This window comes from Spea bombifrons, chromosome 12 (genome assembly GCF_027358695.1).
Source record: "Spea bombifrons isolate aSpeBom1 chromosome 12, aSpeBom1.2.pri, whole genome shotgun sequence".
In the NCBI taxonomy this organism is placed as follows: Eukaryota; Metazoa; Chordata; class Amphibia; order Anura; family Pelobatidae; genus Spea; species Spea bombifrons.
Window position 1 is genome coordinate 10,061,190 of NC_071098.1, and position 17,381 is coordinate 10,078,570.

General features: G+C 41.2%; 1 protein-coding gene across 1 annotated transcript; it reads right to left on the minus strand.

Annotated features, from left to right (window-relative positions):
• Window positions 1-416: 416 nt before the first annotated feature.
• On the minus strand, window positions 417-7,543 carry SPSB1 (splA/ryanodine receptor domain and SOCS box containing 1). Its single transcript, XM_053452022.1, has 3 exons — window positions 7,236-7,543; window positions 1,844-2,655; window positions 417-873 (listed from the first exon to the last, which is right to left on the minus strand). Exons 2-3 carry the CDS (start codon window positions 2,535-2,537, stop codon window positions 746-748), a joined length of 822 nt encoding a protein of 273 aa, XP_053307997.1. The 5' UTR covers window positions 2,538-2,655; window positions 7,236-7,543; the 3' UTR covers window positions 417-745.
• Window positions 7,544-17,381: the final 9,838 nt, after the last annotated feature.

Consider the following 17,381-nt stretch of genomic DNA (forward strand, 5'->3'; position numbering starts at 1 on the left):
CCCCAAACATGGATTGCTCCCCAACCCTGGCGGCATAGGTCATCTAAGGTCCCTGATAAGAATGTATTATGGACCAGTTGCTAGAAAGCCGTGCCCGCCAGTCATGCATCCAAATGGGGGAGGAGGGGGTTTAAGGGTATTTATCTGCCACTTAGTTTTTAAATAGAGTGAGGCAGGTATACATTTAAGTTATGAGCTGAATATAAATTCATAGTTTCTAAATAAAGAGGGCCCACCATTTATTTTTAAGCAGTTCTATTGCACTGATGCGTATAGAAATGTGCTAAATGAAAGATTACCACAGTCCAACCAGAATGTGATAGCCGCTTCACTTAAAGCCACAGCATTTGTAATTGGCTCTGTAAGGCTACCCCTTAGTGTTTTGAGGCACAAAAACAGTTTAAAAGGACAAGACATACGTTTAAAAAAAACTTGAGAAAATAGATTTACAGTTGAGGGTCATCAAAACCTCTGTAGGAGCATTTAGAGTTTAAAAACTAACAATGTTGGTCATTACATACTTGGCTTAAAGTCACATGCAACACTCAAACTGTAAACGAAAAGCAAACCTTGGAGGTATTTTTGAAGTTGGACGCATGCATGTGAAGAGATGGTACCCTTATCTTCCTACCAAAGAACAATCTAGGGACAAGTTTGATCCACTGGGAGGCATAGTAGCACGGCAGGGGGGTGTGCGTTTACTCAGTCCAGAGACAGCCATTGCCTGGGGCTGCCCACAGCACTGTCAGTGATAGAGCAGATATCCTTTAAGAGATGCTGGTAATGGAAGTGTTTGAATTTCATTCAGTCTGTCTTTTCCCAATGCTAGACGAACAGATCTTCGACACAAATCCATCAGTGGCAAAGGTTCAGCTGAAGGAAGGGAGTAAAAAAGTTAAGTTATGCATTTGTGGGAAAATTAATCCTTTAACTTCACGCTTCTGAAAAGGTAAACGTATAGGAGTTATAACTTCATGCGCACTAACATGACACTGGAAAATCTCAACTGTTTGCAGCTGCACTAAGACAAGTCATTAAAGTTCACAAACTGAACCTCAAAATCTCACCATGAGGTCCATGAAGTCTACCCAGAGGGTGTTTTTTGCCTGCAAATTAAACCAAAAATCGGATCACATGAGTTCTGCCCTATTTGAGTCTACCTTACCTATTTTAATCTGCACTACATGGGTTTATTTAGTGTACTGAAGGGAAAATTGGTCATTTGGGAAAGCATTTTTTTTCCTCAATTACACATTGCATGGTTATTAGATACTTAAACAGATTCAGTTCTGGTGATCAATGGCAGCACTTTCCACACATGCTCCGACCCCGACCTGAGTTGTCTACAGGCTATTTAGGGGGGAAGGATATGCATTAAAGAGCATGTGACAGCGCGAGTGCACTCACAGTTCAACTGAAAAGTGTTTAGGAATGCAACAAATCAGCTCTAAAGAGGGAATACCATTCAACATTGAATAGAGTTTGCTTTGGATAACTTAGCATTAATATCAGTGTTGTGCTGTTGAAATTGTGTTTTCTATACTAATCTACTTGCTAAAGAGATCAAGTCTCCCCAGGATTCAGGCACTTTTCCTTTCCAACCTAGCAGTCACTTTAAATTATTCCTCTTGAATGCCTGTTTGTAACACCATCAATCTATGTAGGTAGCTAACATTAGGTGTTCCATGCTTCCAGTAGGCCATGGAGTCAAGGGCTGTGGGCACCCTGTAGGAAAGAGGCCTATTCTTATGACAAAGTTAACCTGCATTTCTCTGGTACCTTTGCAATGCTCTTTTACGGCAGCATATTTCACCACAAGTTAATAAACTAAGACTATACTTACGATCAAGGCCATTTAAGTAACGCATTCGGATTTCACAGTGACCCCAAACTGCACTCACAACAGGATACAGCTTTTTTCCTTTGAGTCCTCGAAATGCTGTGCCCATGTACTGTCCATCCACAATAAAGCTCAGGGTGCCATCGTCCATATCTAAAACAACTAAGAAGGAGTCTGGTACAATAAAGGTTTCGTCTGGTTCCAAAAAAGCAGGGTATGTCCTACTTGGCTGGTTTTTGCCATCATGGTATAGTTTGTTCCGACCAAGGTCCCATCCCCATGACTTTCCATTGCTTCCTATTAGAGTAGTGTAACCCACAGAATGTAGAGGAGCATCCCCTGTAGCTACACCAACAACAGCATGAGTCCCCCTCTGTCGCATAACCCATGTAATTTCCCACACATGCAGACCTCGCGTGTAGCCAATTTTGCCCCGGATCGCATCTGTACTCTGTGCCACCGGATGCCGGTGAAATACAAGTTTGTCATCCTCTTTGACAAATACATTTAGCGACCGATCATTGTTATTCCAGGAGTGCTGAAGTTGAACTTCGTGAGGCACCGAAGGCATATCCAACAACAAATCAAGTCTGGCTGGTTTGCAGTAGTCAAGTCCTTGGAGATCTTGCTTCAGTGGCCTGTACGCAGGGTCCCTCATGTCCACTGTCTTTATACCTCCAGTCACCTTCTGACCCATGTTCCACTGCAGTCTCACTTTATAAATCCAAAGGTCAAGCGCATTCAGTTAACCAGGCCCCTTAGTTGTTCCTCTCCAATGAAGAGTCAGGAAAAACTGATCTGTAGGCCTGGCTGCCCTGCATGGAGATAGAAGTTAAATATTAGCTAGACAGCGAGTGCAGAAGCAGATTAGGTGTAAGTTTTACGGTTTGCTTCACTGAACACAGTCATTAAGGACAACTAGAAGCATTTCATTTAGAAATGAAACCATTCTACACAGATTTCTATGCATAGGTTGTCCAACTTACAAGCCAACAGCGGCACTGGAATTAAAAGGATAAAGGTGCTTAGAAAGTGGGAGTCATGCAGAGCACGATTATACCCTACAGGCACTCAGCCACATTAATAAAAAAAATATGCAACAATGCCATGACCATTTAATCTATATTATTACGAAACAAGATAAAGGGTACATTTCTTTGATTGCACAAGAACCAGAATATTTGAACAACTAGGTCAGTATTCCATAGGGCATTTGCAACACAACCTTTCACCACAACCCAAGTGAACTCCCACTGCTCACTTGGTTTTTACAGGGACTCTTCCTTTAGCAGTTATAGAATGGAGAATAGCCAGCAGTCTAACAAACATGCAGTTGACCTCCCGCCCCATTCATTTGGGTTTTCTCAAAAAATGTTTCACAAAACAAATATTAACATTGTCAAGACCCAATCGGATGCATGCCAAACTGAATGTAAAAACCCTATAAACATAGGAAGTATAAGGTCTTACCATTCCCAAGAACCGTGAATCAAGTATGTTTGTTACATATAGTAGAAGAGCAGAAGAACCTGCATGAGTGTTTACCATCTATACATCCAGAGATAAGTGGTCCTGGAAATTCATTCCCACTCATTTAGAAGTCCTGACCCCGAGTGAGCAGTTTTACCGCTGTAACTGCGCTACTAAAGCTTAGTTGTAGCACATGGGCCTGAAGAGGGCAATATTATACCCCCCTCCCCATAAGGGTTGCAATAGAGGTTGATTTAAGACACATCCCTTTCAACTTTTATAGTTAAAGCGCCAAAATGTTTCAGCAGTCTTGTTCTAGACAGACCCTCGAGAGTAGTTTACGCCACACCGAGCAAAAGAATGTTCTACTGCCAGACTGTTCTTAGAACTGCACAAATAGACTTGTCATTTCAAGGACATGGGCTTATTGTAGACAGATGCAGTGAACTCGTCCCACAACAATGCAAGATGTCTTTCACACACCAGTTGAGCCTGGAACCACCCCCTGTATCTACTACCTTGCAAGCAGATGCAGCTTACAGATATCACATGGGCTAGAGACTAGGTTTTATGCACACCAGACAGTATGTGAATCCAGTCATTGGATTGCTTACAGATCACTGCCGGTGCAGACAGATCTGCAGAACCGCTGACAATCGAGGTAGTTTGGCTACCTGTGTTTTTTTTTTTTTAATCTGGCCATATCAGAAAATCTTTGGACTGATGAAGCATAAACTACAAATATACTTGTTTCTGCCAGTCTGTTGTAAGACACAAGAGACACAACCTGAGTTAACCATTTAAAGACCAAGAAATGAAGCCTTGCACCACATCAGACAAAAACAGAGAACACACAAGGGACAGGCAGTGCGACGCCAGATAAGCAGATGGTTTCCCAGAATGAGAGTTCAGTTGGATGAACAAAGTGTTTTCCTTAAAATCTGTTCATACCTATGATATACAGGGGTTTGTGATAGCCTTTAAGGCAAACACGCATTTTGATTACATTTTACCAAAAGATAACTGTTCCCGATTAACCACATACATGATCATGTTACCATGTGTGTGTGGGGGGAATAGTTACATAATGCTCTAGAACAGCTTTTTATGAAATGCATCCCAAAGCACTAAACACAGCACTGCCAGCATGCGCCTTTAAAGTATTTGTGTCATCGTGTCCGACAACAGCATTTTCGCAGTTACCATAGCCTTGTGGTAAACAATGTTTCAGTCTAGCGAGACAAGGAAACGGACTAATGAAAGCTTGGATTACAGGATATCATTAGCATCGTAATAAAATAATCACGTGTAATGTTTGAACTGTGAAATCCTCCCAAATATCACAATATCTACAGGCCAGCAGATTGTAAGACTTCACCTTTAAGAACAAAGATGCAGGAGAACATTCTCATTCACTGCACCCTACAAAACAAAGCTAGCTGATATTTTTATTCTAAGCCGATTGATGCATTCTGATTGGCTTCTGTGTTTTTGAAGCCAACCATGTAGCTGTGTATCTTCTGCCTCTGACTCATTAAGAGACTTCCCTGAAACATAGGGAAGTTGACATAGTAGCCATTTACATATTTTTATTGAAACCCCAATGTTGGCAGCTCTGAGAGGAAAGAAAAAAAAACCAGAGCCTTGGTGGACTCCAGGTCTACCGTTTTGTTTCTTCAGAGGCCACACTTCTAAAGGGATATGTGGCACCTTCCTTCGCTCGGCAGCCAGAAGGCCTGCAGGAGGGCTGGATCTTCTTGTCCCTTCCTAGGAAGGGTTAAGGCCACTTAAAATCATGTTTAGAGGGCAGGGGGCACTCCAAGCTACCAGCTCCATCATGGCATTCTCAGTGTGCATCCAAAGCAGTACCATGTCTCAATAAATTCCAAAACACATGCACAAGAGAAAAACCCACACAATTTGTACAGCAAACGTAATCCTGTTAATACAGTTTTAGAACTACAGGTGGCCTCATTAGCTTTTAATATTGGGCAGGAGGAGTTTAGAGTAAAGGTGATATTTATCTAGTTATTAGGAGGTAGCTACAATATTAAGCGAACTCACAACAGACATCACATTTTGCATGAATTAGGCTAGATTTAAAATACCAGTTTGTATTCCTTATTGAGAAAGGACTTGTCAACAACCCTTAGAAGAGTCATTCTTAAAGTATTCTCATATACATGTTAGTATGACAAAGGTCTCACTATGATCAAGGAAACCATGCACTGTTTTCACTAAAGTGAATTTTTACAAGGAATAACTGTACAGATAGTATTGGGTCTACCATAGAACTTCCACATTGTACCTGGTTTAAAACTGAGAATGCATTACCTTACACATCCCAACATTATAATATCCACCATTCCTGTCTGAGTCTAGAGCACCGAGCAGTACACACATACACGCCGACTGTCACAGGATAGCACTCTGCCACATACAGCCGTTTGCGCTTTGACATATCAGCAGGTTTTTGGGCTTAAACACCACCAACCGGCTACTGTGACAGCTTTTTGGGGAAATTAAAAGCCATGCACATTCCCACATTTAAAGAAATACACACTAGAAATGCCTCGCATGATTTTTAAGGCGGTACAGGACTTCATCGGTGAGCTCTCCGCCATCATCTATTTCCCAAAGCTTTCTGCAAGACGGTGGCTTCTGGAAACACCGGTTAGTTAGCTTCAGCTCTATTGCAGAAAGCCCTTACACTAAAGCTGCTACAAAGTATTTGTCACTCAACATTTGTTTCACTCCCAGTCTCTGGTAAGATTTGTCAAACAATGAATGACACCGCGTTCCTAAACAAAAGAAGGCCAACTGATTTCTTGTACTTGCACTGACAGGCTGTCACATCACTCACAGCAAGCAGGTGTAAGTCATGGGACCGTGGGCCCTCATAGCCAAATATTATACTGCTCCAAAAACCAAGACAGATTTAGACCTCAGATTAAGTTGCATTGTTAGATTCACAAGAGAAAGAAGCTATTTGGTCAACAAAAATAAAAAAGCTGCTAAAAATCAAGAATAGGGTTAAACAATCACTTTCTTAAGCACACAACACCACAAATATTTACTAGACAAATGATAATCACAATGCCAATAGAGTTAGCTCTACCCATATCAGTGCTAGCCTACTTAATATTGACTTTTGTCCTGTACAGTAAATTAAAATATTATTTTAGCAGATATTAGTTAAGATTACAAAGCCAGTCAGGCCATGATCTGCAGAGAAGCACTCCTGGTAAAGGTGCATAAGGCTGAACAATGATTACCAAGACAGATCATATAGCGGGAAGGCTTTATGGAAGGATATCAGAAGGTCATTTACTGGCCATAGTACAAAGATCCCAGTTCTGACGATTGCTTTATGGCGGGATTAACTGGAACTACTGGGAGCAGCACGTTATGTAAATGGTAAGGATGCTGTGAGCTCGGGCTGGAGAGCAGCTAATAAAGCAGAATGAAACTGAAAATGGGTTCCGCTTAAATCCTGCCAGGTAACTTGTTACATAACAGATCTGTTCTATAGAGACACCAGTACTGAATCGATTAAATCAACACCTTCCAAGGTATCGGAACCAGTATTTTAAAGGAAAATAGTTGATGTAACACGGTAGTTGGTGCACAGATGCATAGCCGTTTATCACCCGGTCACACAAACACATCCGGTTATGCTGTAACAAGAACAAGTTATTGCTGAAAAGAGGTTGAAGGCCCCCGGTATAAGATTAACAGACAGTCCCTGAGGTGTAGAGCCCCCCGGAGCCCTGGCCTGTTATCTCTGCCCGCTGTACATATGGTCCAGACACAGCTGCACAGATGGGCTGCCGCTCTGACCGAGCCCCAGAAAGGGAGACGTAGCACAGGAAGCCTCTCTCCTCCACTCAGGGATCCAGAGCCAACACAGGGAAGTCAGACACACCTGGCCTGCTGCCGGACGAGCCCGAGCCCCCTCCAGGTTGCCCACCCGGTGTCTCGAAAACGGGTCGCTCCTCTTCCGCCCGCCGACGGTGCAGCTTTCAAGCACCGGGGTAAGGAACTAACCTCCCTGGCGCCCCCGCTGGAAGTGCGTGTGGGTGACTGAGGGGCTGCGGCCCCCCTTCGGCCAATCCTTCTGTCTCCCCCAAATGACGTCAGTCCCCGGAGGCACAGTGACAACCTCCCACCGCCCCTCTCACGGTGTCCGCGAGCTCTCTCACCCTGTAGCGCCGAGTGAGGAGGAGTAAACGAGAAACACGCTCGCGAGAAAACTCGACAACACAGCCAAACCCTCCTGCCTTCCGCTCCGCCTTGCAGACCAGCCAAACTCCCGCCTTCCCTCCATCCGCCTCAGGCGCCTTCTAATAGCGCCCGGCGCAGATAGGCCCCACCCCCTGATCCAAGGGCACGCCCAATCGTCGATACACGTGCGAGGCGGAGAAGCAGCTGTGACATTAACCCTCAGTAATCGCGCCAGATAGTTTAACCCCTTCTTTACCAAGCGTGTGGACTTCCCTAATTTTTTTTTAAAACTTTACTGAGAGGGTGGTAGATACGTGGGGAAACCTGCCAGCAGAGGTGGAAGAGTGGGGCTCAGGCATGGTTACCATTGCAATTTTAAGGTGAAAAAGTTTTTGCGTGTGATGTGCTATGCCGTCATGAAGGGCTTAACCTTTTCAGTGCCATAAACTTCAGTAATACGTTATTGGCAAACTTTTCTGCGCCAGGCTGGTGCTTTCAATGTAAGGGGCCTGCGCTGACCAAGGGCCACTTACACACAGAGCCTGCTTCAGCGATCAGCTGGGCCTCTTATACAACATACAACCATTCACAAACAGTATACACACTGCTGTTCCAACGGTTGGGGTCACTAAGAAATCTTGTTTTTGGGACAAAAAAGCAAGATTTGTCAAATAAAATAACATCAAATGTATCATAAATACAGCGGTCCAATGGCCCTTTATCACTCCTATCACTCCCGTGTTCCAATGGCCCTTTATCACTCCCATCACTCCCGTGTTCCAATGGCCCTTTATCACTCCCATAACTCCTGTGTTCTAATGGCCCTTTATCACTCACATCACTCCTGTCTTCCAATGGCCCTTTATCACTCCCATCACTCCTGTCTTCCAATGGCCCTTTATCACTCACATCACTCCTGTGTTCCAATTGATCATCAGAAAATGCTTTTGCAATTATGTTGCAGCGGTGACCCCAAACCTTTGAGCGGTAGTGTGCTGAGGTCATACCTGTTACGTGTCCCTTTAGCCTCAAATTCCCAATTCTTCTTTCCTCGCCCGATGCTTCTCTTTTCTATAACCCGGAAATGTTTTCTGAGTATGAGTGTATCGCAGGGTCCCACAGCATTACCTTTCAAAATTCCGTATAAAATAAATTGTTTTAAGGGACAGTCTAATGTCCGGGCCCCCACTCTAAAGAAGAATGCATTTTAAAATAGAAAAAAAACTTTTTTGACACTTATTGGCTGCTTGAAGCAGGAAAGCTTTCAGCACATGCGCAGAGCAGAACAAACAGGCCCTCGCCCGCAGTGTTTACTGAGCCAGCACTGGAGGTTGAGTATATTACATGGAGGGAGATGATATATATATATATATATATATATATATATCGCTGGCTTCTTGGTAGTCAGCAGCACAGACCCCTATCCCTTTCGCAGCATGGTGGTCCGGTCAGGGGAGATCAGAGGATCCCCACTATGATCCCCACTGCTTGCAAAAGTAGGACAGTGTGTCAGCTCGGCGGGACAGTTGGGAGGTATGTTGCGGCTCTACATTCACAAAAGGTGAGAGACTTTCTTTAATATATACACATACATTAAATATGATGTAAACATACGGAGGCTGAAAACTATAGATAAAGCTCTTGTATAATTGTATAGAGTGAATTCAACTAATTGGAAATCTGGCTCCGGAATGTACTATTAGATATATGACGCTTCATCCAATCCCTTCAAGTGATTCTATGCAAAGCTCACATATTATTGCGATTACACAACATTCTGTTTAGAACATGTCATCTGCTAGAATTTGGGGCACGTTTAACTCACAGCCATTGGATTAAAAAAATGGAATTTTTATTAAATGAAAAAGTAAATTCTACAGCCAAAAATAGGGGTGTTTCCCTGATAACAAATTAAAATTGGACAGAATTCATGTGTTCTGCAGCATTTCACCAATTCTCTAAACTTCTCCGTGTTATTATTATTATACAAACAGATTAATAAATACAATAAACATGCAGGCAGGAATCTTATACACTTCTGCTGTGATTTCAGAATGTTACACTATATGACCGAAAGTATGTGGAAACCCCTCGTAGATGTTTCGGCAGCACTCATTGCTAGCGGGTTTGTAAAATCACCTAGGCTGCCCTCTCTATAGACATCGGCAGACGCAGAACGGGTCGTACTGAAGAGCTCAGTCCTAAAATAGGACATTTCTGGTCTTGATCCACTGTAAGTGCTATTATTGTAATTGGAATTGTCTACGAGTAACAACAGCTCAGCCACGACGTGGTAGACCACGCACACTCATAGAGTGGGGCCACTGAGTGCTCAAGCGCGTAGTCTCTGTAGCATCACTCACTACAGAGTTCCGAGTAACGTCAGCACAAGCACTATGTGTCGGGAGCTTCGTGAAATGGGTTTTGATGGCTGAGCAGCCGCTATGCACAATGCCAAGTGTTGGCTGAAGTGGTGTAAAGCCACCGCCACTGGGCTTTGGAGCAGGGGAAACGTTCTCTGGAGTGATGAATCACGCTTCAATATCTAGAAGTTTTTTTCTATTCCAGCATGAGCGTGCCGCAGAGCACAAAGCAAGGTCCATAAAGACATGGTTGGATAAGTTTGGGGTGGAAGAACTTGACCACCCCGCACGGAGCCCTAACCTCAACCCCATAAAACACCTTTGGGATGAACTGGAACAAAGATTGTGAGCCGGGCGTCTCGTCCAACATCATTTGTAGGGGCAAAAATCCCCACAGGAACTCTACAAAGTGGAGGGCTGTTATAGCTGCAAAGGGGAGTGGGGCAAATCCATATTAATGCCCATGGCTTTGAAATGGGGTGTCCAACAAGCCCCTATAGGTGTGATGGTCAGATATCCACATACGTTTGGTCATGCATTGAAATAAAGCTGAGATCAGAGGATGTAGATTATGTTAAGGACATTAAACTGCCCCTTTAATGCACATTCTATATATATATATATATATATATATAACAGAAACAGGTAACATTAAGCAGTGGGGTCATTTCCAGGCTCAAAAAGCATTGGATGGAGAAGGTCTCATCTTCAGCATACGCGTTAAAGACCGCTGTCAGAATCCAATGAGAAACCTGCAAGTAGGACAAATGCATTCGCTTCGTTTAGTAAAAGATTAATCCTTTACTGCGCTAGATAAATCACTTTTTGTCTGGGATATTTGCCAAGACAGGGAGAAACAGCACTGAGGGCCAGACAAGTAGATATTTAGGGGGGAACCGTCTGAGTTTATTATCCCCTGGAATTCGAAAGCTCAGAGAAATAAATTGTAAAAAAAACTACATTCAAATATATTTACCATAATGGGAAAAAATCCCTAAAGAGAGTAATAGCCAGGTACTTTTTGGAAACGATGAAATGACGTTAGACGTCGAATGTTTTGTTTCTCAGCTGCCCGTATTACCGCTAGTTGTAGGTTTATAAATATTAGTAATACAATTTACTAAAGACATAACGGTGTGAATAGTAAACGGAGCTTAGGGGAAAATTCAAAAAATGAAGAGATGGCTAGGGTGAGATATGAAAGATTCTGGGGTCATGTGCTACCAACTCAATCAGTTCACCAGCCACCATGATGCCCAAATGTCCTGCTCCACGGACAACGCATTACGTGGGTGCTGTTCTCTGAGCACTCATGCAGGTCATATGATCCCATCACTGTGAGTCAGGGTCCATGAGCGAAAAAACAGATAGGCCGACAAATGAGCCTCATGGAAGGAAAAACTGAGGTTTGGTTTGGACTGTTATTCATTAGTTTTCTTCACGGGGTATATAAACTTCTAAGTTACCTGTTTTACTTGCCTTTGGTGTGAAGCATAAGGCATGGGGGTCAATAGTCCGAGTCTACTTCACATACAGGAATACCGACCATAGACTAGACTTTAGGAAAGTTTTATATGACTGCAGCCGTCTTACTGCTGACCACAGAACTCAACTCTCCTGTGCAGAAATATAGTTTTACTTTTTCTGGGGAAAAAACACTTCAGGGTGATTTAAAAACATGACATGGATGAAATAATGGGGAAATTAGATAATTTTCTTAAATTTTTTTTTTAGCGGAAGTGGTTTAAAAATAATTTAAACATGCATGGGATAGGCATTTGGCTCCTGAATATAAGACGAGACCAAAGACTGATTAAGGTCTGATTCATTACATCAGGAAAACCGGGCAGACTAGATGGGGACTTTCTACAAATCACAGCAGCCCCCCAAAGAAAGCTAAGGAATAGTTTTGAAACATAAAGAGTCAATAATACCACCATTATGAGTCAATAATACCACCATTATGTTCAGGGATAGTTTAGATAAATCTGCTGTCTTTTGCCGTTCTTGGAAGCTATGTATTTTGAGAATGGGTATAAATGAGCGGGGAAATCATTTGAAATCAATGTATAATTCAATATAATTGGCATCATGGCCGGGGTAGACCTAGACCTAGACACCAGTATGTGTGACACGGATCGTGGAAGCCAATGTTGCTCATCAGACATTTAGTCAATTATCCTTCGTTAAGAATGTAGCTGCCTGTCCTTGCTTCCTACTATTATTATCAGAAAATTCACAAAAACAGCCCCCTGTCCCCCAAAAACTTGAGCCTTAATAGAGATGTGGTTAGCACTATACATGGATCAGTCATCTACTGAACGTAGACTTCATCGCACCAAAGCCCTCCACACCACACACTGGCATAAACTCCTGATATTCAAATATCCGTCTAGTGCCGTACGATTATTGTTTAACTCTATTTTTTCACATGTCTGGAATTCAAGGGAGGATATTCCTGCGGATACACGATACCCTCTAAATCCAGGATGTAAAGTCATTTTTTGTGGCTTCATTTTACTGACTCTAAAAGGGGTCTTATAGGAGTGAGAGAAGGAGTGAGACAGAAACAATTTTGTAATAAAAATGCCTGTGTAGTTGATAGCATCTCCTTTTCCTGAAAAGAGAAATGAATCTTGATTAGTTCTACAGTTACTGAAGAAAGATTGTTATCTGGGGCTTATGGTTCCGCATTAACTTTGAAGGCCAAGACGTTTGCATACCTGTCAGCCTCGACCATTAACATAGCTGAGGAAATTTAAGGAGTTTTCCTCCTTATAGTGCAGCTGTTGTTAAAAACGATCCAACGTAGAAACACGTTACCGCGCTGGGGAAATTCCTGGCACATGTTTACAAGTAAAGTTTGCCATATTTTTGATTTGCATGCCTTCTCGTCGGCTGATATTACAATACCCTTTCAAATGTGAGAAGATTCACGGAAATGAATGCTGTCATGTATAATGTCACAAATGTGCTTGTCTGAAGACAGACAATATCCACTTCTACAACAAAAGTGGTGGACGTTGACCAGGGGTTCATATTGGCCTCATGTTCTAAGTATTTTTGGAGCCCACAAAAGCAGATCAAACCACCATTACCTCCATGCTCATAATAAAGAGATAAAACATTTTCTTTTCTTCTTCTTACAAGCTCTATGAATTTATTTCAGAGATGGCCAGCAGCACTCTTTGTGAAGGACATTTGTCAAAACGCTCCATAAGCAACAATGAGTTCCACAGGCTTTGTCCCAGACACTGGTGTCCAGGTATGGACTTTGCCTACCCCTGATTTCTTACTACGTTTTTCTGTTTTCATACACATACGAGCAGAATATTAGATAATAAGGGGTTAATATCTGCATTAAGTAAAACAGATGTAAATTGTGCATTTAACTTGTGTTTTGTAGCTTCTAATAACAGAATAGTGGGAAATTTGTCAGCAGTGTGGCCGAGAAACAAAGAAATATTGTGAGAATCAAGAAAAATATATATATATTTGATATCTACAGTGGATAAAACATATCTGAAGGACCCTCTCTGATTTTGTTCTCCAGTAAGTTGTACCTTTTTATAGATTTGGCACCACTGAGGTCACAAGTTTAAAACAGTTCCAGTAAAACCCCGGCTTCAATGACTTGGTGTCCAGGTGAATAAGTTAGGCAGATTATTTTTCTGGACCAAGGAACCTGTTGAGAGTTACTGTAAAGCACAGCCATTGACAGGTTTGTAGAGGCTTATGTTTCTGCATCTAGAAAGACTAAGGGTGCAACTGGCAAGGACTTGAATGGAAGCCAGAGCTGGAACAGCTGTATCAACTCAAACATAGTTTGATGAATCAGCCACATAGTCTAAACAGAGACACTGATGTAAACCGCTATACGCACATCTGCATGCCCAGAGACACATCTGTTTTAAGATGTACTCTTAGTTTTCTACGTTTTGCGGAACATAAATACACCATGTTTTTCTTCAGCTGTTTTGACTTTGTGTCACTTTGGATTTTTTTTACCTTCACATTTAGAGCTTTGATTTCTGTAAAATAATTCCCACAGTAAACAAGCTATAGCCCCCTTCAGATGCTTTTACCCCTGGGGGGTAGAAAGGTACACCTGCTGTTCCTCGTGGGTTAGGTCCTGGTCCTTTAATTAATATTTAATTACATTTATTTTTAATTAAAAAAAAAAAAGGAAAATCAAGATTGGGCTCCAGCTTATGTCCAGCTTCCAACTACCATCCCATCTTATATCATCTTGCCCTGGTTGGAGCCGAGTCAAATGCAGTCATCTGAGTTTATTCCTAAACTTCAAAAACAACGTTCTTTATAATGAATTGGCCTTTCCATTACTCCATAAAAAGCTTATTTTATTTTATTTTGCTTGTTGTACTATGCTCCATAAACATACTAAATCATTATACATATTCTTAGAGAATCTCCTATTCTGCACTGATCAGCTTGGTGGCTCACGCAATGTCACCCTTTACTGTGTTAAAATATATCTATAAAGTAGTAAGGATATCTAAATGAGGGCACTCGTGTAACAGTGGGCAAAGAATTCTGTATGTCTGCCTAGAATTCTTAAATGGCACTAAAAACTTTGCACTTGTTTGAATTCACACATAGATATAATCTATCTATCTATCTATCTATCTATCTATCTATCTATCTATCTATCTATCTATATATATTTGCACAACTAGACTAACAAGTTATACATATCCATGGCCGCCACATGTAGGTCATTTGGTGGCCGCTGGCCTTAAAGTGCCAGGGCCGCTTTGTCACCCCCAGTTTGGCTTTGTGGTTATAGGTAAGGTTAATGCTCTCATGCATTTACAAGTTTTCACAATTGCGACTCCAGGCACATTTGCCCACATTTGCCAGCTCAGCTACCTTACAACAAGAAAAACTATTTATTTGTATTTTTTAAATAAATATTATCTATACTGTTAGTCTATCAGTGAATGTGCCTGGATTTTCCATTGCACAGTCATGATTTTTTGTTGTATTATTATTTACTTATATATAAAGCGCCATCATCTCCTGCTGTGCTGTACAATGGGTAAACAGGACAAAAAAAAGTAGAACATCACATAACAATTTTCACTTACAGAAACAAAATGTAAGGAGGGCGCTGCTCAGACAAGATTATAATCTAGATCATTGTAAGGGCACAATTTTGTTGGGTATTATTCTTCTGCGGACAAAGGGGTCATCCATTTTTGGACAGTGTTCTGCTTTTGCGGGCAATGGGGTTCATCGGTTGTCTAGACCGATCCTCTGATATCCCTGACCGGCCCACGGATCTATGAAATCATTGAGGTCTGTGCTGTTGCAACAATGTGCATTAAAAACCCACATATCACAAGGCACAGACGTGTAGCAATATCCATGTGTATGAACAAAGTTACACAAACATTACATTTCTGCTCAAATATCAAATATCTAGAATATAACAACAGATTATGTGGGAGAGATCTGTACAACAGATGGGAATATATATATATATATATATATATATATATATATATATATATATATATATATATATACATATAGTACCTTTTTTTCATTTTCTATTTTTAATTAATTTTTTTGAGGGGTGTACAATGGCCAGACAGGACTTACAGAAACAACAGGTGAGGAGGGCCCTGCTCCAACGAGCTTTCGATCTTCTTCTATTTCCTTGTATGCGTCAGCAAAATTAATTAACACATATACAACAATTAGAGGAATAGAATAGTCAAATGTATAAGGAAGTGCAGGCAGGGCTGGTTCTACGGTTAGAGGCAGCACCATGGCTGGAAAATTAAGGAATTCATTAATTAGTTCAGTGGTTTTCCTGGTGGTACAGAAGGACAGTGACCGAAAAGCAGGACTGTCCAACTTAAAATGGGATGGTTGGTTTGTATCTTATTGTATGTCATGAAAGAGTTGTTTTTTTTTACGATATTGTTATACTTTTACATTTAATTTTGAAGAACTCATCTTGGTTATTTTACTTTATTAATACTTTATTTCTCTAAATGCTCCCACAATGGATAATGCATTCAAATGATATTTCTTTTACCGAAAACTTGTATTTAACAGACTTTGAAAGAGCTAAAAGCTAACATCTAAACAGAAATATGGATTAACCCTAGAACTTCTAGAAACCCATTTTTTCAATGGGAGTGTCCCTTTAAATGTGTGTTTGCTTCATCTAAGAAGAGTTAATCCACGGATCAGATTGCTTCACCTATGTATACGTGTGGATAACTTCTGGCTTCTTACCAGTCCAAATTTTCTGGCTGCCATATTCGGTACTAATAGAATGTTTGTCACAATTAGCAAGGAAATATTAAGCTTATTAGGATCGCCAGCAGCAGAGAACATTCCACCCACCTCTTGGATTTAACCAATAAAGAGATTTAATCTAAATGTAATCATTAAAAAAAAGTTTAGAAGTTTGCAGGCGTTGCCAAATAAGTTGGATCAACCTTGTGGCTTAGTACCTTGATTTATGATGGCCGCCACCGTGATAACACATTTATGCGTCTTCATCCAAAATCAAAACCCTTCAAATGTCAGAATCGCTAAAACTCCCAGTACGAATTCTGGCTTAAAATCAAAACCCAGAACAAGTTCGAGAAATTTGAAACTTAAGAAAACATATAATTCACGTTTGCATTTTGGATTTTACGGTTAATGAACACAATTCTTTTTACCGAAATAATCACACATTTATATAGCGGTGCTCTTAGCACTTCGTACCATTACAAAGGAAAATCCCCAAACTAATCTCTAAAGCAGGTGTTTCATAAAAGAGAAAACAATTGGGGGGAAAAAAACTAAAGGAAGTACAGAATTCGGATTATATATTAGTTTGCATACAAAATGTTAAATTTATTAGTCACAGAAGATTAGAGATTTTCATACGTGACTCTGAACACGGTGAAATCGCCTATTGTGTTAACCGATGCACTAACTTTTCACATAATTAGTAGCAGATCCTTCAAATATTGATACATTTTACAGCCATATTGCAAAAAACACCATCTATGATTATATCCAGGGCCGGACAAGGATGATGAGGCGGCCCTGACACTTTCAGGCCAATGGCTACCAAATGACCACTATCAGCGGCCACACATTTATGCTCATGCAGCGAGCAGCAGGGCGTATTGAGCCGCTGGCACGCTGCAGCACCCGATACATATGGAGCGACGGCATCGTTTATTTTTTATTAACGAAGGTTGTTTATTACTGCCAAGTAAAATTTATTAGCGTATCAAAAATACTTGAATAACTCAATACCACTCATACCTGTCAAGAAAAGCAATTGAGTTAATTCAAAGTGAAATGCGTTGGGGTGTCCAACTTTCATTGTTTAATATTCATGGCTCCGTAGGATGATAAGAGAAATCGTGGAATTTCAAACGGCGACATTCTGTTCCAATTGTAATTGTATGATTTGTCTTCTTTAGAATCCAGCTGAACATTCTTAT